At 40.9% G+C, this 25,548-nt stretch overlaps 1 protein-coding gene across 1 annotated transcript in view; it reads right to left on the bottom strand.

Moving 5' to 3' along the window:
- The window catches only part of LOC145349480 (claudin-10-like), an 89,542-nt gene that overhangs the window by 47,118 nt on the left and 16,876 nt on the right, over positions 1–25,548 (bottom strand). The window contains exons 2-5 of the mRNA XM_080198018.1: positions 24,226–24,238; positions 18,809–18,931; positions 10,027–10,245; positions 7,304–7,385 (exon numbers count right to left, since the gene is read on the bottom strand). Coding sequence (XP_080054144.1) covers positions 7,304–7,385; positions 10,027–10,245; positions 18,809–18,931; positions 24,226–24,238 — 437 coding nt within the window. The remainder of the gene's footprint in view (positions 1–7,303; positions 7,386–10,026; positions 10,246–18,808; positions 18,932–24,225; positions 24,239–25,548) is intronic.

Genomic DNA, 25,548 nt, shown 5'->3' with positions numbered 1-25,548 from the left:
TACCCAGAGGGTGGTGAGGGATTGGAATGCCCTGCCTGCTGCAGTTGTAAATGCGCCTAGTTTGGGGGCGTTTAAGAGATCCGTGGATAGGTTTATGGATGGAAAGGGATTGGTTTAGGTTAGAGGGTCATTGTTTTTTAACTGGTCGGTGCAACATCGTGGGCCGAAGGGCCTGTTCTGCGCTGTAATGTTCTATGTTCTATGTTCTAGAGTCTGAGGGAATGGGGGGGATCCTGAATGAATACTTTGCATCGGTATTCACGAAGGAGAGGGGCTTGGTGTCTTGTACTGTCTTGGAGGGAGCTGTAGGCCAGTTGAAAGAAATACCCATTACGAGGGAGGAAGTGTTAGGGTTTTTAGGCAGCATAAAAACTGATAAATCTCCGGGGCCTGATGGCATTTATCCCAGGCTGCTTAGGGAGGTGAGAGATGAAATTGCTGGGCCTCTGACACAAATCTTTGTCTCTTCCTGGACACAGGTGAGGTCCCAGAGGACTGGAGGATAGCAAATGTGGTACCGCTGTTTAAAAGGGGCAGTAGGGATAACCCTGGTAATTATAGGCCGGTGAATTTGACGTCAGTGGTAGGAAAGTTGTTGGAAAAAATTCTTAGGGATAGGATGTATATGCATTTAGAGCGTTGTGATCTGATTAGGGATGCGCAGCATGGCTTTGTTAAGGGGAGGTCTTGCCTTACGAATCAGGTAGAATTTTTTGAGGAGGTGACAAAAACGGTTGACGAAGGACGAGCCGTTGATGTTGTCTGTATGGATTTCAGTAAGGCGTTTGACAAAGTCCCTCATGGTAGGTTGGTTGAAAAGATTAATGCTCAGGGATACAGGGACAGGTATCTAGATGGATTGAAAACTGGCTAGGTAACAGGAGACAGAGAGTAGTAGTGGAAGAGTCCTTTTCTAGCTAGAGGTCTGTCACCAGTGGTGTGCCACAGGGCTCAGTACTGGGACCTCTTCTATTTGTAATATATATAAATGACTTGGAAGAAGGCGTACGTGGTGTGATCAGCAATTTTGCAGATGACACAAAGATGGCAGGATTGGCGGACAGTGAGGAGGGGTGTCAGGCAACACAGCAGGATATAGATAGGCTGGTATATTGGGCAGATAAATGGCAGATGGAATTTAATCCTGATAAGTGCGAGGTGATGCATTTTGGAAGGAATAATGTAGAGGGGAGTTACATGATAAAGGGTAGACCTATTAAGAGTATAGAAATGCAGAGGGACCTGGGAGTGCAAGTGCACAAGTCTCTGAAGATGGCAACACAGGTGGAGAAGGTTGCGAAGAAAGCTTATGGTATGCTAGCCTTTATAGGAAGGGGTGTAGAGTACAAGAGCTGGCGTCTAATGCTACAGTTGTACAGAACGTTGGTTAGATCGCATTTGGAGTATGCATCCAGTTCTCGCCACCTTACTACCGGAAGGACGTGGAGACCCTGGAGAGAGTGCAGAGGAGGTTTACCAGGATGCTGCCTGGTATGGAAGGACTGGGTCATGAGGAAAGATTGGGTAAATTGGGGCTGTTCTCCTTAGAAAGAGGGAGATTGAGGGGGGGATCTTATAGAGATGTATAAGATAATGAAGGGTATAGATAAATAGAGATGTATAAGATAATGAAGGGTGGCAGGCTTTTTCCTAGATTGGAGACAAATATCACGAGGGGCCACGGGCTTAAGGTGAGGGGGGAGAGGTATAATTTGGATACTAGAGGGAGGTTTTTCACACAGAGGCTCGTGGGGGTATGGAATGCACTTCCAAATAAGGTGGTGGAGGCAGGCACGCTGGACTTATTTAAGGTTTACTTAGGTAGACACATGAGCGAAATAGGGATGGAGGGTTATAGGAGAATGTTTTAAATAAGGATCAGAGCCACGGGACGTTCCTGGAAATCAACTGTTACATGTGTTGATGTTTTTTCTCTTTTACTCCGCAGGTGCATCGGTCCACCTTGTTGTCTAACGAGGGGCATGCACATGGTGGGTCGTGCGTGGGCTGCTCTTGGATGTTTCGAGAGTGGCCTAGTACTTCGCGTCGTTTGTGTACATTGTTAAAACTGGACCAGCAGATGGGCACCACGACAGCTCAGTGACTATCACTGTTTGCTGTGCAGATACATGGGTTTGGGCCAGTGTCTGTGGGAGTTTGCGCATTCTCCCTGTGGTTGCGTGGGTTTCCTCCGGGTGCTCCGGTTTCCTCCCACACCCCAAAGATGTGCTCTTAGGCTGATTGGTGTAACAAATTGTCCCTAAATTATTCTCCCCTTAATCTGGTTTCCAATGGGGGTACCATAAGCATAGACATGGGTCAAGGGTGGAGGAGGAAAAACACATTGTTAAGATGGCAGCGTGGGCTCGTTGGGCCGAAGGGCCTGTTTCCCGTGCTGTGTTGTTCTTTGTTCTTTGTTTATTCTCCTAATTCTGGGAAATAAAGCTGGATAGGTGGTAGAGAGCATTTTAGTGATAGAGATGTTCACACAGTACAATTTAAGATTGTTACGAACAAAAATAGACAAGTAACAAAAAAAAGGTTTTGAATGGGGGAAAGGTGGATTTTAATAAAATAAGGTAGGATCTAGTTTAGGTAGACTGGGAACAGGGACTAGTGGGGAAATCTACACAAATGCAGTGGAGGGGTGTTCAAAAAGGCAAGCCCAGCATGTTCCCTAGGGTAACAGGAAGGAGCAACAAGCTCAGAGAACCATGGATGACCAGAAATCTTTAGGATATGATGAGAAGAGAAAGAAAGACTTTTAACAGGTACAAGGAGAACAAATCAATCAAGGCATTAATGAAATACAGAAAGTACAGAGTGGAGCTCAAAAAAGCTATTAGAAAAGTAAAGAGGCGATATGAGAAAGCTCTGGCTCGTAAAAGGGAAAATCCCAAGATATTCATTAAGTGTATCAATGGGACGAGGATAACAAGGAAAAGTATAGGGCCCATTAGGGACCAAGGGGGTAATCTGTGGATGGAGCTAGAAGACATTAGTGGAGTGTTGAATGAATACTTCACATCTGTCTTCACCCAAGTGAATGAGGATGAAGGAATGGAATTCAGGGAAAGAGATTTCGAGGTTCTTGAGCAAATTGACATAGGGAAGGACAAGGTGTTGGCAGGCTTAAAAGTGGACAAATCACCAGATCTGAATGAATTGTGTCCCAGGCTGCTGTGGGAGGCAAGGGAGGAGATTGCACAGGCTCTGATACAAATGTTTAATTCCTCTCTGGCCACAGAGGAGGTGCCAGAGGATAGAAGAACAGTTAATGTCGTTGTGCTATTTAAGAAGGGTTGTAGAGGCCATCCCCACACCCCCACTAGCCTTCAAACAACCACGCAACCTCAAACAGACCATTGTTCACAGAAAACTACCCAGCCTTCAGGAAAACAGCGACCACAACACCACACAATCCTCCAACGGCAACCTCTGTAAGATGTGCCAGACCATAGACAAGGATACCAGCTTCACACATGAGAACACCACCCACCAGGTACATGGTATCTACTCATGCGAGTTGGCCAATGTTGTCTACCTCATACGCTGAAGGAAAGGATGACCTGAGGCATGATTCATTGGCGAGACCATGCAGACTCTATGACAACGGATGAACAGACACAATGCAACAATCACCAGACAGGAGTGTTCCCTTCCTGTTGGGGAATACTTCAGCAGTCAAAGGCATTCAGCCTCCGATCTTCAGGTAAGTGTTCTCCAAGATGGCCTTCAAGGAACACAACAATGCAGAATTGCCCAGCAGGAACTAATAGCCAGCTGAGGCCATGAGGATGGCGTCAAACAGGATCTTGGGTTCATGTCACACTGCATGTGGCTCCCACCATTTGGCTTGGGCTTGCAAAATCTTACTAACTGTCCTGGCTTGAGATAATTATAGAACATAGAACATTACAGCGCAGAACAGGCCCTTTGGCCCACAATGTTGCGCCGACCAGTTAAAAAACAATGACCCTCTAACCTAAACCAAACTCTTTCCATCCATAAACCTATCCACGGATCTCTTAAACGCCCTTTAAACACCTCTTTACCTGTGACTATCCCTCTCTTCACTCAAATTGTCTGAGCCCTTAGAAACACCACTTGTCACAGCCCTCCATTCAGAAATGCACCCTTCCACTGCTACCCTCTGTCTTCTATGACTGAGCCAGTTCTGTAACCATCTTTCCAGTCCACCTCTGATCCCATGTGACTTCACCTTCTGCACCAGTCTGCCATGAGGGACCTTGTCAAAGGCCTTACTGAAGTCTATGTGGACAATATCCACTGCCCTAACCTCATCAATCATCTTCATCACTTCATCGAAAAACTTGATCAAGTTAGCGAGACATAACCTCCCCTTTACAAAACCATGTTGCCTCTCACTTATACATGCGCTCATTTCCAAGCGGAAATAGATTCTGGATATGGATCCTGTCTGCACTTTTATAGAAATCCGTCAGAGATTTTTTGACTCCAAGATAACAAAAATACATCCTTAAAGTTGCAAAAACAATGCTCGGAGTGGACCGGGCAAACACAAATCCATTCCTTGCTACGCCAAAAAACAAATTCAACTTCTAATTGAATCCAATTCAAGGTCCTCACAAAAGATAGAAACAAGACCCAAGCTGACAAGGAAAGGTATTTTACTCCATCTTGAGCTTGATCTAACATTTGATTTTAGCCAAAAGGCTGAAAAGCGATCTTAAACCATTGGGATTCAATTTTTGTTTTAACACAGGAATTGAAGCAAAATAGGTCATTCCCCCATGCCACCTTGCACCCCTGACACAACGAGGATATAGTAGGGTCAAATCTGTGTCTGCATCTTGGAGAATTAAAGAAACATGCTGAGGGCTACATTCCATTATAACCAATGGACATTCCTGGTTTTTAAAGTTAGCAGGTGACATTCACCTCAGTATTCATGCTAGGTCATCCCTGTCAACGTGATAAATAGTATCACAAAATCAAAAAGTGTGTGTAACGACAAGGGTTAAAGTCTAGGACTAGTGCTGAATTGCAGATTATGACTGTAATTTATTGCACACAGAGAGAGGCCAAAGCCATGCTTAAAGATCTGTCAGATGTAGATCTCTCAGAGTGGCAAAATAGAGCAGATGGAGCAGGCTAAACTGCATTCGGGTCGCTTTCAAACAATTTCCAGCTTCACCGAAATCTCTGCAACAGAAGTTATGAAAAAGCACAATTGCTGGTCAGGGGTGGGTCAGGCCTCAAACAGGATACAATATGCCCCTTCAAGATTAATATGCTCAGCTTTCAGGTCATGATTAAGAAAACATGGTTCTCAAAAAATGTAGCTAGGTGCCTCCTTCTGATCCTTTTGGAGAACTGGTCACATGGACACTCCTCCAACTGAGGAAGCTGTATTCTCGATATGAAGGTTATTTCCTCAGCTTCACACAGCTTTTTATCAGTGCTCTGCAATTCAGCAACACGAGCGTGCAGATTCTGTGCCAGAAAGCTCATACTGGTAATCATCTACAAAGCATTCATTGCTGGGGTCGAGAACCCACTCACTGACAAGTTGCCCTACTGAAGGCTTGGCTTCACCCCGTTGGCCTCTGACTATTTCTTTGCATAGAGGATTTTCATGACTTTATCTGGCACCTTGACCCAAAACTGAACCAGAAATCTTCCAGACACAAAGTAGAGTTTTCACTCCAAGATTAGGTACTTGTTAGCTATGCAGCAGGATAAATGAAAGAAATAAAAGATGAATAGCACCAGAGCAGGCAGAAATGCAACTATTCCTGTGCTCTCTTCATGTGAACCCCCTATCCAGAGGAGTCATATTTAATCAGCCTAATGGTCTGTTCCATGGCATTTTGTGAATGTTGATAACATGGAGTCAAAATATCCTGTTTATCATCCAGCGGTCACACTCTGGTTTCTTTTGGCAGCTCAAATGCTGATGATATAATGGACCCGTGCAGGATAAAGGCATCATGCTGCCAGCATGCTGAGCACTGAACTATATGATGTACTGAGTATGGTTGAGAGAGTGGTATCCCCCTACACAGCAGTATGTTGCTAAATTAAAAGTGTCACCTACAAAGTGGTGTGTGTAAAGTCAATGGCACCCTACATAATAGTGAAACATGTCAACTTGACAAAGCCACATGTTTACAATGCCTGCTTGCTTCTAGCAAGGAAGACTGAAATGCATTTGTCTTGTTTGTCATATAGAGTTCAATGACCTTCCTGAGACAACACTGCCACTGCTTACATACTCCCAGTGAAAGGGATAGTGAAATTGACGTTCAGCACGGCTAACACCAGGAGTGCTCACAAAGTGGATGCCATTTTGAATGCTATACAACCAAGTGCAATGGCCTCAATCTTAAATATTCTCAAGACACATCACTACTCAAAGTAGGCAACTGTACTTTTTCTATCTTTACCACAAAGAACCATCAATGAACATTACTGAAAATTGAGTTCAGATTCTCGTGCAGAAGAGAATAAGAAATTTCTATTTTTCCATTTCCCAATTTTAAAAATCTGATGGAACATCTTCAGCATCCATTAATACATTAATGAAGGATTCAACATTACATTCAGCACTGCATCTAAAACGACCATTATTAATTCCAACTCTCTTTCCATACCTATGGTAGTGCAGGAAGGCAGACTTTTATCTGTTTCCATCGCTAGTAATTCCCAGAACAGGTCACTAGTCAATCACCAGCGGCTTATAGTTTGAGGTGCACCACTTCACATCAAGTCTGGCTGACCAGGAGTCTCTCCCACTCTTACCACCAGTCATTGGCATGTTTGGAAGGATGTGCAGGTTGACACCCAAACTGTTTGGCCAAGTAATGAACACACATTCTTTAGCCATCAGGTTCTGGGGTGAGACTGAAACCTTCAGCTTCTGGCTCAGAGGAAGGGATACTACCTATTGTGCCTCCTCCTAATACTAATAACACATACTTAATATAAGTCAGTGTAAAAATGACAAAAAATGCCATTATTTAGTACCAATTCTATCAAGCTACCTTTTGCAATTGACAAATTATATTTCATTACATCAAATTAAGGAAACAAAATTGTTTCAGGGCATTATTTCATTTAACAATATAAAGAAATACCCAACTTTCAATACTAACATTTCAAATTAATAAATCTCAAAGAACTATGTTCTGAGGACTGTACTGTAGTACTAATAGATTTGTTTGACAGTGTACTTTGGAGGTAACAATCTCAGCTTCCATTTATCTGTCATTTGACTTAGTATAGTAGAAAATTAAGCCGGACTATTATGCAAACTTACTTTTGTTCTACAATCATGGGATCATAGAATTCTGCAGTAATTCGATTTGCATACCAAGAAAAAGCAATTACAGATGCCAATCCTGTGGGGAATAGATTTGCATTAGTCCAGCAAGAATAACTAATTATAGAATTGAAAATCCCTTATACAACAGGTTAATTTCATGTTATAGATATCTCATTCAAATAATAGCTTGAAATAAACTTGAATTGAAGGGTTAATGATCATGAGGTGTTGGCCTGAATATAACTATCAGCAGCAAAAAAATGGCACTACACTTACACTCGCCCATGCATATTCCTCAGGCTTTGGCACCATGATTCGCTGTAACTGAAGAGCTAAAAGAGTGCAGCATCCTTTACAGGGCACTAGTGAACAGTGTGTGTCCCCTCAAACAATCACATTAAAGAATTCTTACCAGGACATGCAGAGTCTAAACCTGGAAGTGTAAGTTAGAACATTTAATTAAATGTAAAATCATAACCACAAAGCAAGATGGAGAGAAATAAAAATGGAATTAAGAGATAAAAAGGATGGACAGTCAAACTAAGAAAAGATTATTAAAAACCACCTAATCTGAAGGAATGGCGTTCTACTTGTCAAAGTAAATGTTCAGAGCCATAGGGATAGTTTTGCAATAATTAAGAATTAGCACGGAATTAAAAATACACTTACAATTCATTGGGGAAGCCTAACCTTTTCTAGTGTGGTTAGTAGATATCTAATTGGTAAGGGGACAACCTCACAACATTCTTTGTAGACAACCGGCGACACTCAGTGAAATATTGCTAGAGTAAAACTTGTGGAGGAGCAGAACAATCTGCACAGCAACTTCCCGATTTCCATGCTTAATGGTGTATATGCAGATTGTTTGGATGAAAGTTCATAGAAATGAAACATTGGCCTGGATTTCCATTCTTGAGATGGGCAACAGGAACTGGGAACACTCTCAGCTTGGCCCACTCATCTTGGAAGAAAGCAAAGCTAGGATTTTCATTGCTTGGGGCCGAGTGCAATCTGGAGTTGACCGAGGAGACCCAGAAAAAATGTGGAGGCAGCTATAAAGGGCTGTCAGGTATAGAGACAGCTGCTTAAGACCCATGTTGATGCACTGAGACATTAGACACAAAGACCCTCCATCCTTCAGCCCTCACATCCCTGTCACCCTCCAAATACTCCCCATGCTCCATCCATGCCACCTCGTGGACCCATTTCTATGATGCCTCCTGCCCCCCGCCAGGCTCTGTCCTCCAACCCACCCCCATCGCCCTTAAGCCCTCATGTCAAGCCCATTGACCCACTGTACATTTTTTAGAACTAATTAACTCTATCAAGTATAGTGGGAGGTATAACAAAGCTATGAAAAAGTAATTTGTTGATAACTTTCTCCAATATTGAAAAAGAGTCTGCACAACAAAATAATAGAAATGTCAATCATCCAGACCCATTTAAGAGTCAAAAACCACAAACCACAAACCCTTGAGACAAATTAACTTTTGCTTCCTCCCACAATCCACAGGTTATGTGGATTGACCATGCTAAATTGTCCCTTAATGTTGCAAGATGTTTAGGTTGGGGGATTAGTAGGGTAAATTAGTGGTGTTACAGGAGTTGGCCCTGGGTGGAATGCTCTGTTGGAGAGACAGTGCGGACTAGATGGGCTGAATGCCCTCCTTCTGCACTGTTCAGGGTTTTATGACAGTTAGGAATCCTGGAACTGGAATGTACTCATCATTGTTAAAGATCTGCTGAGTCAATTAGACACAGTGAAATTCCAGGACATTAACTCTGGTCCTCTCTGCATAAACACTGTCAAATATTCCAGCATTTCCTGTTTTTATGATAGCAACCTAAAGGCCTGAAGAAAGTATCCAGAGAATGTGACTTCAAATTACATAATAGAAGTTTGAGGATTTGTCTTCTGTTTAAATAAGACAATCTTTTATTTCTTACCAAACTTAAATGCCCATTCCCCCGTTCTTCTCCCTATTTTGTAACCTCCCTCATCCTGACAACCAATTGAGGCCTCTGTTCTCCAATTCTGCTCTCCTGTACATTACCTATTGTAATTACTCCACCATTGGCAATTGTTTCTGAGCTGCTTATGCCGTCTGGACTTCCCACCTTAGTTTCTCTATTTCTTTATCTCTCTAGCTTCTCTTTTAAGAATCTCCTTAAAACCTACCTCAAAGATTTTGGTCACTTGCCTGAATTCTGCCTCATTTGGTTCAATGTCATATTTCTTCGATAACACTCCCATGAAGTGCCTTGACACTTTTTAATACATTAAACACACACTGTTACTGTTAATGTCCTTTGGAGAAGACCAGCTGATTATATTTGATCAGGTCCATATGTAACTTCATTACCATGTTGTTTAGTTGTGTAAAATTCATTGCAAATACTACAATTGTTTAAGAAAAATGCATTCCACCACCTTCTCAAAGCCATCTAAGGAAAGGCAATAAATGTTGGTCTTGCCATCAATGCTCATTTTCTGAGAATGAATTTAAAGATGCAGTTTAATAGTCCATGATGTTCTTAATAATTCTGCAGAAGATTGACAGCACAGTATTGGCCTTATTTTACAAGTCAAGTGAGCAACCTGGTTTATTATCTCTTAAATAAATGTTATTTTACAATTTCATCCTGAGTAAAACACACATTGAAAACCAGCTGAGGATTGGATACAACTCCACTTACACACTTGTGATCATCCTTACCAGAAAAAATGAATAGCATTCCTGCGCAAACGGTAATTTTCCCTTTAATTTTTTCTGAGCCTCCAATTTTTGTGCATTTCATCCCCACCAGTGATAACATGAAACCAAAAAATCCCAGACAAACAGCAGTAATCATGAGACCTCTGCAGACCTGTATGTAGGCTGAATGAGAAAGAAACCAAATATTAGTAAGTTTCAAATGTTCAGTCAGGTTATTTACTATTTGTTGTATTAGAAATTAGAATTTACAATAAATTGATGGTGTGAAACACTTTTTCTCTCTTATACATTAACCAGTCAGATTTATCTTTAGTCATACACTTACTCTACTTTCCAAAGAGTAGGACACTGCATAGACTAAATACAGTTGGTGAGATGACAAAAGTAAATCAAGAAATAGCAACTAAAAAATACCTGAATACAAATACTTGAATTTTAAAGAATGAGAGACTAAGTGAAGAGTCTCATGCTTTTAGGTTAGAATAAGAGATTACAAATTTACATTTTTTTTTAATTAGCATTTCACTTACAAAAAGAAACCAATATTAAGGATATAAATGTTCAGCACTTGTATCCATTCTGTGAAGTTGCAAGGGATTATGATCATGCAAGAAGATTCACTTCCAAATGTATACAGATAGCATGTCTTGGGCGGCACGGTAGCACAGCGATTAGAACTGCTGCTTCACAGCTTCAGGGACCTGGGTTCGATTCCCAGCTTGGGTCACTGTCTATGTGGTGTTTGAACATTCTCCTTGTGCCTGCGTGGGTTTCCTCCGGGTGATCCAGTTTCCTCCCACAGTCCAAAGATGTGCAGGTTAGGTTGATTGGCCATGCTAAATTGACCGTAGATGCATAGGTTAGAGAATTAGTGGGTAAAATATGTATGGACATGGGGGAAGGGCCTGGGTAGGATTGTGGTTGGTGCAGACTCAATGGGCCAAATGGCCTTGTTCTGTACTGTAGGGTTTCTGTGATTTCTATGTAACAAGGAACCTTGGACCATTCTCTATCATGGAGAAGGCAGCAAATGACATTTAAATCTGAACATGAAGTACAGAAAAGTCTACAAGTGAGTTTTGGAAAGAATGCAGAGAACATATGAAACATGACATACCATTGGGAGATGGGAAAGGAACTTTCAAAATATTTCTTACCTGTTTTTGCAGAGCTTATTGAAACAATAGTAAAATACAAATTCAAACACAGTACATAGGTAAAGTCACAGCCTTGGAAAGAAGATAAACAAGAAGCAATTTTCAGGGAGCACAAGGTACCCTGTAAATTGGATTGCAGTTTCAATATTCCACTCCAAACTGGAAATACATTTGTATTAAATGAATGAACACCCCTGTTTTTAAGGACCCAGCTGCTATCTTCAATAACATATGCCATTCAGCATCCTACAATAGACCCACAAATTACATGACAACACTTTTATTGTAATACGAAAATCATCCCAGTTAATCGGTGCTGTTATGTTGATTCCTAATGCATCGCTTTTTCTTTTTTTAGACAAGTTGTTTGGAGAAATGGGCATTAAAAGAGTACACATGAACAGGAAGAGCTTTCGCTGAACATGTGGCATGTTGTACAGGCCTGTGCAGCACTCACCATATCTTCATTCTGTGCCAATTCCCCCTCTCCCAGAGCATAATTCAGATGCAGTCTACTTAAAAGTTTATTCCTGCAGTTGTAACTCATGACACCTGCCAAGAACTGCACTGCCAACCTTTCCCACCTACTCCCCCACCATAGTATATTTTTAAACTGTGCTTTCACCAAAAGCTCTGATAGAAATGTATCAGCATCTTGAGCAACACTTCTGCTGTATATTCATTTCAGGCAGTAGTAGGTTACATTAGCAATGGTGGTACTTCAGTGTGAATATCTAAATCAAGCAGATGCATTCTTCACCACTTCAATAATTTTGTATCCTTCCCGATAAGGCTACAAAATAGGAAGATAGGAAGAGCAAGATTTATCTATTCTGACAGAATTCTCCAGCAGTATCTATTTTGACTAAATGATTTCTGCTCCCCTGCACCAAGAATCTTTTCACTCTTCACCCCAAATACCAACACGGGCTTTTCAGTCCAATCACATTCTTTGGACTAGCTGTTAACTAGACAATGTGTACCATCTACAAGATGTAGTGAACCAAGGGTCCTTCAACAACACCTATCAAATTTACAACCTCTGCCATTTTGGGGAGCTGATGTGATCCACCCCTGTATGGAGTAGGAGCTCTTCATCATATTTCTCTTCACAATCGTAATACTTTTCTTCCATGTTGTAAATTTATTTTGTAGAATGCAACTTGTTCTTCTTCTTGAAGGTACACTGATTCTTCTTAGGGGAAGCTGGTCTAGCCTAATAAACGTTTGCAATGTGACCCATTTTTCCACAATTCTTGCATTGATGATTCTTGCTCCGGCATTCATTTGCTGAATGGTCCATTTTGACACATCTGTGACATGCTTGTTGCCATTTTGACCTGGCAGTTCCCAACTTGTGAATCTTCATTCCTATGCCAAACTGTAAAACCACTTTAGCAGCTAGATCTTGCAACACTGCATTTTCTATTGCTGTCTTTGCTGTAAACATATGTTCATAAACAATCTTCTTTTAATAGTCTCATTTTGTGGGTTAGGTTGATTGGCCATGCTAAATTGACCCTAGTGTCAGAGAATTAGCAGCGTAAATATGTGGGGCTACAGAAATAGGGCCTGGGTCGGATTGTGGTCGGTAAAGATTCAATGGGCTGAATAGCCTCCTTCTGCACCGTAGTGATGCAATGATTTTTCAGACCTTATACTAGATGATCTTGAAGAGTATCTTTTTATGACTCAGCGGCAGCCAGTTAGGAGGCCACCTCGTCTGAAGACTCAGCCACAGGGGTGTGCCCCAAATGGTCCTGTCACCCACAGGAAAATCCAGCCCTTGAGTTCTGGCCCATGTTCCACAGTGCACCCCAGGAGCTGGTTTAGGGGCTAGTATCCTGGGCACTCCATAACTCCAGCAATGCTGAGGTGAGCCACAGCACCTTAACCTAGAATACCAAGAAACTAAGTTATCTTGCGCTGACAGACTTTGTCCAGTAATGAAACCCAACGGCTGTGGCTGATGCCTCCTTAAGTCTGAAGGAACACAGCATAATGGCTTTCCTCAATGTAATGTGATGGGGTTCCTTTGAAATGAATTTATTGGTCTGGTTACATGCAAGTGTCTTACTAAGCTGTCATATATGTTGAGACTAGATTGCATCAGAGCCATGATGTCTAATTTTGTCGAAGGGCAATGATTGTTATGCAGGGGTGTTAAACAGTCCCCCAGTTTAGTCAGTCTGTTAGACAACATGCCTGATTTCGCCATCCAGTGAAGTTGACTGTTACCTGCATCAGAACCTTTATAACAGGTGTAGAGAGAAACTTCTTTCACTGGTTGCTTTCAATTGATTTTCTGCCATTTTGTCCAATAAACATCCCAGGCTGCTTTTAATGACAGGAGGACATCATTCAGCTCCTCAAGTTTGTTCCGCTATTCAATCATATCATGGCTGTTGGCGGCCCACTGGCACAGTGGTTAAAACTGCTGCTTCACAGTGCTAGGGACCTGTGTTTGATTCCCAACCTTGAGTGACTGTGTGGAGTCTACACATTCTTCCCGTATCTGTGTGGGTTTCCTCTTGGTGCTCTGATTTCCTCCCTCAGTCTGAAAGACCTGCTGGTTGGATGCACTGGCTGCACTAAATTCACCCTCTGCGTACAGAGTGTGGTGACTCGGGGATTTTCACAGTAATGTCATTGCAGTGTTAATGTAAGCATACTTGTCATACTAATAAATAAATTTTAAACAAACTCACAATGTTGTGCTAGCTGTTGACTTAATTTATTTTTCAAATGGCCATAGCCATACAGCAGAGTGTTACTGCTTTTCAAATATGCCAGATACTGCCTGGAATCTCACCTTATCTGATCAAAAACCCCCCACCTCCACCTTTAAAAATGCATGGAGAGGATCCATACTTTTTTCTTTCTTCACTGGCACTTTAACTTTTAATCCTGCTGCTGATGTCTCCCAGTCTTCTAATATTCGAAATATGAGGACCACAATGCTTTTGTCAGGATTTTTTTTGATGTTTTCAATGAAACAATACCCTGACTCATTACCAATTTTCTTCTTGTAATGGCGTAACTATGTTAGGGGTTGTGTATTTTTAATAAAATAAATTATGTAGTTGCACACATAGATTCAAACTAACAAGAACAGATTCTGACCCACTTTTAAAACTACGATGTGGAAAGGTCGATGTTGGACTGGGGTGGGCACAGTAAGAAATCTCACAACACCAGGTTAAAGTCCAACAGGTTTATTTGGAATCACAAGCTTTTAGAGTGCTGCTCCTTCATCAGGTGAGTACTTTTAAAGCAATCACACAACTACTTAAAATATATAATAGCTGCTTTCAATGACTTTTGCACGTATACATGAAGACTGTGATTGCTCCCATACTCTGTTTAGAATTATACCCTGAATTTCTGTATTCTTCCGACTGAAATGAATCACTTCATACTATTATTCTGCATTAACTTTCATCTGTCACTTGTCCACTCATTTGAGCAATCTGTCCATAACCTTTTGATGTTCTACACTATCCTCCTCGCTGTTCACAATGATTTCAAATTTTGTATCATCCATAAATTTGGATTTTTTTCTCTTTATACCAATATCTTAAGTCATTAATATATGTTATGAGAGCAAGGGTCCTAACACTGACCCCTGGGGGACTCCACAGCAAATCTTCCATTTATCATTCCTCTTTGTTTCTTGTCACTCAACTAATTTCATATACATGCTATCCCTTTTATTCCCTGGGTTACAACTTTCCTCACAATTCATCTGTTTAGCACTTTAGCAAATACCTTTTGGAAGTCCACATACATCACACAACAATATTACCCTCTTCAATCTTTTCTGATACTACATCAAGAAAGTCAAACAAGTTAAACACTATTAGCCTTTAACCAATCCATGTTGACTTTTTTTTTATTAACTCACATTTTGTCCCAAATTATCATTTCTTGAAATGTCATCACCACTGAGATTAAACTCACTGGCCAGCAGTTGCTGGGCTTACCTTTACTTCCTTTTTTGAACAAGGGTGTGACATTTGCAATTCTCCGCCTTTGGCAAAAGCCCTGAGTCTAGGCACGACTGCAAAATTATGGTCAGTGCCCCTATTTCCACTCTCATATCCCTTGGTATGCTGAAATGCATTTCATCTGATTCTGGCTTCTTACCAGCTTTAATACAGACAACCTATCCAATGCCTTTCCTTATCAGTTTTAAATTCTTCAAATCTCTGAAGTACCTCTTTCACCATGAACTGGCTTCTTCCTTGGTAAAGGCATTTGCAAATAATTTATTTAATATCTCAGCTATGCCCTCTGCTTCTATGTGGAAACCTCCTGTTTGATCTCTACTTGGCCCAATTCCTCCTTTTAGCACCCTTTTCCTACTTATGTGCTTATAGAAGACAATTTTATTTTATGTTGTTTCCAGAATCTTAACATAGGGTAGCTTTCTTTTCGCCTGCACTTCCCTCTGAACCTTCTGAATTCAGCCTGGTTCTTGGTTTTACTATGCACTTAACATCTGTCATAACCAGATCTTTTCTTCTTCATGTCAATCTCTATTCTTCCACCATTCAGTGAGCTCTGGGATTTGGTTGCCCAATTTCCCCCTTCCTGGGAATATAACTAGACTGTGCCTGAACTATCTCATCTATAAAGACAGCAAACTATTAAGTTACAGATATACCAAAAGTATATGACGTGAGCTTTCAAAAGTCTTTAATAAGGAGGACTTCCGATAAGTCATATTTTAGACTTTCATTTCTAAGATTTTTTAGAATGGTTTATTTCTGTAATACATTTGTTGAATTATCATATCTACAATGCTTTGCACCCATATTGATTAAGTTTTTCTACAGAAACTTCAGTTCAGTTATTACTTTTATGTATAATTAATTAATAAACAATATAAAGTATGTAAAGTACACAAACTATCACTCAGCTATTGTTTTGTCATTTTAAAGTTCATTTTATGGTTTATGTAGGTGTCACTGGCTAGACCAGCATTTATCGTCCATCTCTCACTGCTCTCGAGGAGGTGATGATGAGCTGCCTTCTTGCAATGCTGTTCAGGAGAGAATTCTAATATTTTGACCCAGTGACAGTGAAGGAACAATGATATATTTTCAAGTCAGGACAGCGAGTATCCTGAAGAAAAACTCATAGGTCACTGTGAATAGTCATATAGGTCATTAAAATATCCTGCTGTCTGAATTAAACTCCATTTCAGTTCCTGTAGTCATATATTATGTGACATTTCTGAGAATATGTGTTGTGATGTGGAAAAATGTTTCCAAAGTTAATTAATAGTTAACGTTTTCTGGTAGTTTTAATTGTAAACAAATACTGAGTACTCTGAGGAGACAGCCATTCATTTAAGTTGATAAAACTACCTCTACAATATCTTTAGTTCTAGGAATGGTGCAGTAATATTAGTTGTGTTGTTTAGTTCTGTATTAGCAGAAGGAGGAGATGTTGAGCTCCTCAATGAAGATGTGTTTCTTCCATTACAAGTTGGAAAAGTGAAAAGCTGAATTTGGTAGCAAATGTTAAGCCTGATATACTTTACCAGTGTTGACCCCTGTAGTTAAATCAGGCCAGATGATGTATTCTGATTTATTGTTCCTGGGGAGAACATAGACTGTAAAAGAAATGATGCATTTACAGCTATCCTTAAAGAATGAAGTCATTGTTGCTGGATGAATGCATATTAGGTATCCCTTGTAGAAACAGAAAGGCACTTTTTGTATGACAGCTGGTGCTTATTACCAGCAGTACTGTCACTATTCAAAGGGGACATGCTTCTGTAGAAACTTAATCTTTCAGTTTGGCCAGACAACATCTTCAAACAATGATGTCAAGTCAGCTAATGCTACAAGTGCTCATTTAATTCACTGAAGACAATTCTCTTCTGCTGGGTTAGAAAATGTTACTAATGCTGGCTGTGTCTTGATATCAACTGGGATTGTTTAGTTCAGTCATTAATTTATAATCAATAATTGACTAAAGTGAGAAATATACTTTACAAATGTCAAATTGCTTTATTTAATTTTTTGGAAGACTGTAGATTGGAAGAATTTTATATCAAACATGCATTGCTAAGATTGTACTGTACTTCATCAACAACTAAACATTTGAAACAGCGTAAAGAAATGTACATTTCTTTAGTATAATACTGAGAAACAGACTCTACCATTATTGAACTAACATGTGGAAACAGGTTTAGTCTCAGTTAAAAACCAAACAGTAATCGATCTTTGGAATTCACTACCACAGAATGTAGTTGAGGCCAGAATATTGTCTGATTCAGAAAAAAAAATTAGATATAGCTCTAGGGACTAAAGGGGTCAAGAGATATAGGAGGGAAAGGCAGGGGAAGGGGAAATCTGGATATTGAATATGATGATCAGCGATAATCAAAACGAATGGTGAAGCAGGTTCAAAGGGCCTACTCCTGCTTTTTAGTTTCTATGTAATATTGTAATAAACAGTTTATATACACCTCCGTAATGATCTGGGAAATTGTTGATTCTGATGCAAAAATATGCATACTATAAATATGAGAAAGGGAAAGTCATTGGATGTGAAATATTGAAACTGTGCCATGACTGGATGTCAAAGTGCTGAGCTTGCCATTGTATTATTTAGGCTCTGTAATATGTTGTACAACTTTGCAGTATCTCCTGCACTGTGTTGAAAAATCTTTCTCAGTAACCAGTATATTTGAAATTATAGGTAAGTGTAGCAGATGTCACAGAATCACAGAAGTGTTACAGTGCAGAAGGAAGCCATTTGGCCCACTATATTTACTCTGGCTCTCCAAATGAGCATTATAACTTAGTGTTATTCTTCTACTTTCTCCCTCATATTTTTCCTATTCAAATAATCATCTAATGCCCTGTTGAATACTTTGCATACACCTGCCTCCATCGCATTTCCAAGCAGTATATTCCAGACCCAAACCACTCACTGTGTGAAAAACTTCTCTCTCACATCACATTTGCTTCTTTAAATCTGTGCCCTTTCATTCCGGGTCCTTTGATGAGTTGGAACAGTTTTTCCCTTTCTACTCTATGTAGCACCCTCATGATTAGGCTTCTTGTCTCCAAAAAATTCAGTCCCAATCTCTCCAATTTTTCCTTATAACTGAAGTTCCTTATCCCTGGAACAATTCTTGTAAACCTCTTCTGCACTCATTCTCGCTTGTGGTCAGGTGACCCATGACATCCAGGATTGTTACCGAAGTATTGATTTTTTTCATGAGCATGAATAAAAACCACAATGTGAAAGCTAAGTTTAAACCCAGCCAGGCTCTGCAATTAGAAAACAGAGCTGGAACAGTTTTCATGCAGCCAGGCCTTGGACAACCAACTTCCCATCAAAATCAAACAGACCTGAAACTGTCTGACCAGGTGCTAAAAGCCACATTGTTTTAGAACGAACCATTGTTTACGCCTCCAATGAATTTGCTTTGTTAGAAGAGTGTTACATATTGGTGGCACCCAGCTTAACAGGAAACCAGAGGCATAATGGGACAAGGATTGAATACAAGACACAGAATCTTGGAGCAGGTCATGAAGAGAGCAACCTGGAGTTGTCACTCTCTGCATTGTTGCACTTTTTTCAACAGCATTTCCAGAAAGCACCTTTGACTGGCAGTCGATCAGCATAGCATCTCAGCTCCTTGAGATATTTGATGATAAGCATCATCAAACCGCTCAGACTGAGCAGACCACTCCAGTGAGATGACCAGAAGATCAGAACCAGCCCTAGACAAGAGGGAAAGCCCAAACTGCAATTAGAAGAGCCAACTCTCAACAACTGAGGAACAGCCTGTCCCAGTCTTGTTGAATGGATATTACAGTCTTTTCAGATAAACTGTTCAAATACAGTGAAAGGGTATGGATAGGATGTAGTGAATCCTCAGAAGTGAATGTTAGAAGTAGATTTGGGATTGTTTTCTAAAGTGTCCTGTGAAGAGATTGAGTACTGTTTTTCCTTGATAAAGCTGTGTTGGACCTTCACTTAACTTGTGTCCACTTTGTCTATCTCTACATGTTATCACCTGATTTAAAAAGGGTTACTGCAAACTGGTCAAGGTTAGTCAGGAAGAGTGAAACCTTTTCACTTTACAACATTAGTGCATTCACATCCTTCCAATAATGTGGCATCCAGAATTGTACACAATATTTCAGCTGACGTATACCCCCCTTGCACTTGTACTCTGTGCCCTATTAATAAAGCCCCATATACTATATACTTTATTAGGTGTTCCCTCTACCTGTTCTGCCACCTTTATCGATCTATACACATGCACACCCAGGTCCCTTTGCTCCTGCACTCCTTTAAGAATTTTACCCCTTATTGTATATTATCACAGTCTTCTTACCAAAATGTATCACCTCAGACTTCTCCACATTAAACTTCACACTACATATATGTCCAGTCCAAATTATCTATTTTCTTTTGAAGTTCTACAATGTTCTCCACACAATTTATGATGCTTGTAAATTTTGAGTCATTCACAAACTTTGAAACTGTTTCTTGTACACAAAAATCAAGATCGTTTTATATATATCAGAAAAAGCAAGAATCCCAATACCAATCCATATGGAACCCCACTGAAAATGATCAATTCTCCATTACTCTCTGCTTTCTATTATTTAGCCAATTTTGTATCCACATTGCTATTGTTCCTTTAATTCCACGAACGATAAATTTTCTCACAAGTTTGTGTGAGGCACTGTATTAAATGCTTTTTGAAAGTCCACTTACACCATCAACAGCATTACCCTCAACAACCCTTTCTCGTGTTGCTTAAAAGAATTCCAACAGGATAACTAACACAATTTCCCCTTTATCATCGATTGTCACAGGTGAGGTGCCTGAAGATTGGAGAGTGGCAAATGTTGTGCCTTTGTTTAAAAAGGGCTGCAGGGAAAAGCCTGGGAACTACAGGCCAGTGAGCCTCACATCTGTGGTGGGTAAGTTGTTGGAAGGTGTTTTGAGAGACAGGATCTACAGGCATTTAGAGATGCAAGGACTGATTAGGGACAGTCAGCATGGCTTTGAGAGTGGAAAATCACGTCTGACAAATTTGATTGAATTTTTTGAAGGGGTAAACAAGAAGGTAGTTGAGGGCAGTGCCGTTGATATTGTCTACATGGGCTTTAGCAAGGCCTTTGACAAGATAGTGCATAGTAGGTTGTTGCATAAGGTTAAATCTCACGGGATCCAGGATGAAGTATCTATATGGATACAAAATTGGCTTTTTGATAAAGGCCAGAGGGTGGTTGTAGAGGGTTGTTTTTCAAACTGGAGGCCTGTGACCAGCAGTGTGCCTCAGAGATCAGTGCTGGTTCCATTGTTGTCATTTATATTAATGATTTGGATGAGAATACAGGAGGCATGGTTAGTAAGTTTGCAGATGACACCAAAATTGGTGGCATAGTGGACAGTGAAGAAAGTTATCTCCAATTGCAACAGGATCTTGATCAATTGGGCCAGTGGGCTAACGAATGACAGATGGAGTTTAATTTAGACATACGCGAGGTGATGCATTTTGGTAGATTGAACCAGGCAGGACTTATTCAGTTAATGATAGGGTGTTGGGAGAGTTACGGAACAGAAAAATCTAGGGGTACATATTCATAGATTCTTGAAAGTAGAGTCACAGCTGGACAGAGTGGTGGAGAAAAGATTTGGCATGCTTGGTTTCATCAATCAGAACATTGAATACAGGAGTTAGAATGTCTTGTTGACATTGTACAAGACATTGGTAAGGCTACCCTTGGAATACTGTGTGCAATTCTGGTCACCCTATTATAGAAAGGATATTATTAAACTAGAAAGTGTGCAGAAAAGATTTACTAGGATGCTACTGAGACTTGATGCATTGAGTTACAGGGAGAGGCTGGATGGACTGGGACTTTTTTCTCTGGAGCGTAGAAGGCTGAGAGGTGATCTTATAGAGGTTTATAAAATAATGAGGGGCATGGCTAGATAGTCAATATCTTTTCCCAAAGGTAGGGGAGTCTAAAACTAGCGAGCATAGGTTAAGGTGAGAGGGGAGAGGATACAAAAGTGTCTAGGGGGGCAATTGTTTCACACAGAGGGTGGTGAGTGTCTGGAAAAAGCTGCCAGAGGTAGCAGAGGTGGGAACAACTTTGTCTTTTAAAAAGCATTTAGATAGTTAGATGGGTATGATGGGTATAAAGGGATATGGGCCAATGCGAGGAATTGTGATTAACTTAGGGGTTTTGAAAAAAGGACGGCATGGACAAGTTGGGCCGCAGGGCCTGTTTCCATGCTGTAAATCTCTATGACTCTATTTAGCTATCCATGCTGACTCTTCTTAATCAATCCACATTTTTATATTTAATTATCCCAAATAAGGGTTTTGAGAAGCTTCCGCACTAGTGAAGTTAAACTGACTGGTCTGTAGTTGCGGGACTTATCCTTACAACACTTTTGGAAAAATGGAGTAATGTTTGCAATTCTCCAGTCCTCTGGATCATCTCCTGAGTATGGCCAGCACCCCTAAAATTCCCTCTCTCATTTCCTTCAATATCCTTGGATTCATCTCATTCAGTCCAGGTGCTTCATCAAATTTAAATATTGCAACTATTAAACGAGCCTGTTCAATACTTCCTCCTTATCAACTTTGAACCCGTCTAGGATCTTTGTGAATGTATTTCTTTCTGTTTAATCATTTTGTATTCCTGTTTTCCTGATTTTCCTATTTTCTAGTTGAACTAATGGTTTGTTCAATAATACTCCTTGACCCCAAAAGTAACTAAGTAATTATCAAGAACACATCTATCTTTATTAATGTCCAACATTCTCCACTGAATACTTATTCCAATTTGGAGGTTCAGCACAACCCTGACAGGTATTGGGATGGGGGGAGGGGGTGGTTACTCACAGCCGTGGGGACAGCGGGGACTCGGAGAAAGAGTGAGAATGTAGCAAGGGGAAAAGAAATGGGTGGAGGGTTGGTGTGCAGAGTGAGTGGAGATCAGCGGATGAGAGAGTGAGGGCTGATGATTTGTCTGTGTGGGTGCATGTTGAATTTGCTAGTGTGTGTGTCTGAGAGTGTGAGATAGCGAGAAAGGTGAGGGAATATATATGTGTGTGTGGATGTCCAGTACGAGAATCCAGGATTCTAACAGGGCTCTTCTCATTCGAACCAAGGAGCAGAAACACTCCTCCCCTTAAAACAACAGAAAGATCAGATCCAAGTATGTTTTTAATAAGATAACTTTATAATCAATATAAATATGCACGTGTTAAAATAGATTTCTATAAATTGCTTTTGCATGCTTGTACCTTTTGCAGAATCACTTATTTTTTATTGTTTGGCTCTTCAACATAATGAAATTGTTTCACAGCAGTTCCATCAGCAGTCTTGGGAGGTCAGAAGGTGCAGGAAGTGTAGGGTGGATCTTAGGAAAGCAAAGAGCAAACATGAGAAAGCTCTGGCAGGTAAAAGTAGGGGAAAATCCTAAGATATTATATAAATATATCAATGGGAAGAAGACAATCAGGGAAAGAGTAGGGCCCATTTGGGACTAAGGGGGTAAACTTTGAATGGAGTCAGAGGACATTTGTAGAGTGTTGAATGAATATTTCACATCTGTCTTCGCCCATGAGAATGAAGATGAAAGTGTTGAATTCATGGAGAGAGAGGCCGTGAGGTTATTGAGAAAATTGACATAGGGAAGGAAAAGATATTAGAGATAATGGCAGGCTTAAAAGTGGACACCTTCCCAGGTCCAGAAATGTAGAAAGGTTTTCCTCACATCTCCCCTAAACCTCCTGCTCCTCACTTGAACCTATGTCCTTCCTATATCGTATTGTAGTCCAAGATACTCAGCCTCACTGTTAACCACCTGGCCAATCTTTGCATCAACTTATTAATGCTACCCCTCACATAGTCATCCTTGTCATTTATATAAAATGATGACTAATAGGGGACCCAGCACAGATCCCTGTGGTGTGCCACTGGACACTGACTTCCAGTCACTAAAGCAGTCTTCTGTCATCACCCTGTGTCTCCTACAACTGAGCCAATTTTGAATCCTCTATATCAAATGGCTCTATATTCCAAGTGCAGTTGCTTTCTTTACAAATCTCCCATGTGGGACCTTGCCAAAGGCTTTGCTGAAACTACATCAACTGCACTACCCTCATCTACACACCTGGTCACCTCATCAAAAAATTCAATCAAATCTGTTAGCATGACCCCCCTCTGACAAAGCCATGCGGGCTATCCTTAATCAAGCCTTGCCTCTCCAAGTGAAGATAGATGCTCTCCTTCAGAAATTTCTCCAATAGTTTCCCCGCCACTGACATGAGATTCACTGGTCTGTAGTTCCAAACTTGATTTGCACCTGTAAAATGATACATGTATATAATCTTCCAGTATAACTAAATATAACTAATTTAACTAAACCAATATGAACAATATATGAAATTTAACAGGTTGCGTTACAAAAAGAGGAGTGCTAACGTTGGCCGATGCTGAACCCCAGGCTGATGACAAGCCTTTGGAGTTGTTCATCAGGTGGACAGTGCTAGATGTACAGCATGAAACACCATGGGGAATCCATCAGGACATGAACACTCAATCAATTACTCAACAGAACATGTGGCTTCCTCTATTGAGAGACTCGCAATTGTCACTGAGGGCCAAAGCTTGCAGCTCACTGATTGGATACTGGGCATATATTCTGACATGCATTCCATTGCCTTGTCTTTGAACTCTGATGCCCAAAGCCAGAGCTCTGCTGGCCCTCTCAGGAAAACAAAAAAAGCCAAATGGACCCCAGGACAACACATGTGCAGCTTCTGTCACCATCAGGGACACCTCTCAGTGCATTTTTATTGGGGCAGCACTTCTTCTACCATTGGCACAAATGCTTCCGAGTACCACCTCCTGCCACCATACCAGGGCCCACGCAGTGTCAGGCAACCAGAAGGTGCACAGCCCAGCCATTCCAGGCCAAGAGGCACAAGGGTCAGCAACGTGTCTCTAGCACAGCTTGCAGCCAGGGAGGTGCACCATGCCGTGACACCTGAAAGGGAATTAAAAAGAGAATTAAAAGTCACATATAGGTTTGCATGAGTGCTTTTCATATTTGAGAGCAATGATGAATGTTGATTCATTTTGTAATTAAATGAGTGCTAATTTCATATGATGTTCTGGGTTGCATTTGTGCAATATCTATGTGTGATGTGATGAATTTTAATTAGATTTACTACATGCTGTTTCTGAAGTTTATGTTCAAGTGCGTCCCTCTATTCAGCATTATTTATTGTCTCTACATTGATCTTAGCAGACATGGCCTTGGTGTTCATGGGACAGAGCGGTAAATCGAAGTGTCATTGTGCTGGAGAGAGATTATTGCAATCTTTTCAATATCTTGATTCCTGGGTGTCCGGACCATCCCACAGGCCAGCATGTACATTGGCTGACCTGGTTCACTATCCTCATCAAAGCATGGAGCTGCCTCCATTAAATTATCCTTTTCCAGGTCCTTCCCTCTCTCTCTCTGAAGGATCGGGTTGTGCAATGCAGAAAATGAATGGCAATCTCGTGGGCATTCATTGTAGAGTGCAAGCTGATCTGCCCAGATAGTGGAATCACATTTTAAACAGACCAATTATCTGTTCAGTGAGGGCCTTGTGGATAAGTGGCTTTCATTGTACCTCCTCTAGGCCCTGACTGAGTTCCATTCTGTATCATAATCCATCTGCTTCAAGGCTATTCTCTGTTCCCCAAAGTCAGCCATCCAATGGTCTGGCCTCGTGAATATCACTTGCACCTAGAATTATTATTCCTACAAAGCTCATCTCCAAACTCCATGGCCAGGGTCTCAGCTCCTCCCTCTGTGACTGGATCCTGAACTTCCTAACTCACAGACCACAATCAGTAAGGATAGGTAACAACACCTCCTCCATAATCTTCCTCAACACCAAGCTGTGTTCTCAGCCCACTACCATAGTCCTTATACACCTATGACTGTGTGGCCATATTTCCCTCCAACTTGGTCTCGAGTTTGCTGACGACACCACCGTGGTGGGTTGGATCTCAAACAGTGACGAGATAGAATACAGGAATGAGACAGAGAATCTGGTGAACTGGTGCGACAACAAAAATCTTTCTCTCAATGTCGACAAAACAAAGGAGATTGTCATCGACTTCAGGAAGCGTAAAGGAGAGCATGCCCCTGTCTACATCAATGGGGGTGAAGTAGAAAGGGTCAAGAGCTTCAAGTTTTTAGGTGTCTAGATCACCAACAACCTGTCCTGGTCCCCCCATACCAACACTATTTGATTTGATCTATTACTGTCACATACAGTGAAAAGGATTATTCCTTGCGTG

This window comes from Carcharhinus amblyrhynchos, chromosome 10, assembly GCF_965287045.1.
Source record: "Carcharhinus amblyrhynchos chromosome 10, sCarAmb.v2.hapA, whole genome shotgun sequence".
Taxonomy (NCBI): domain Eukaryota; kingdom Metazoa; phylum Chordata; class Chondrichthyes; order Carcharhiniformes; family Carcharhinidae; genus Carcharhinus; species Carcharhinus amblyrhynchos.
Note: the sequence above shows the minus strand (reverse complement) of the source record. Positions and strands in the feature narration are given on the sequence as shown.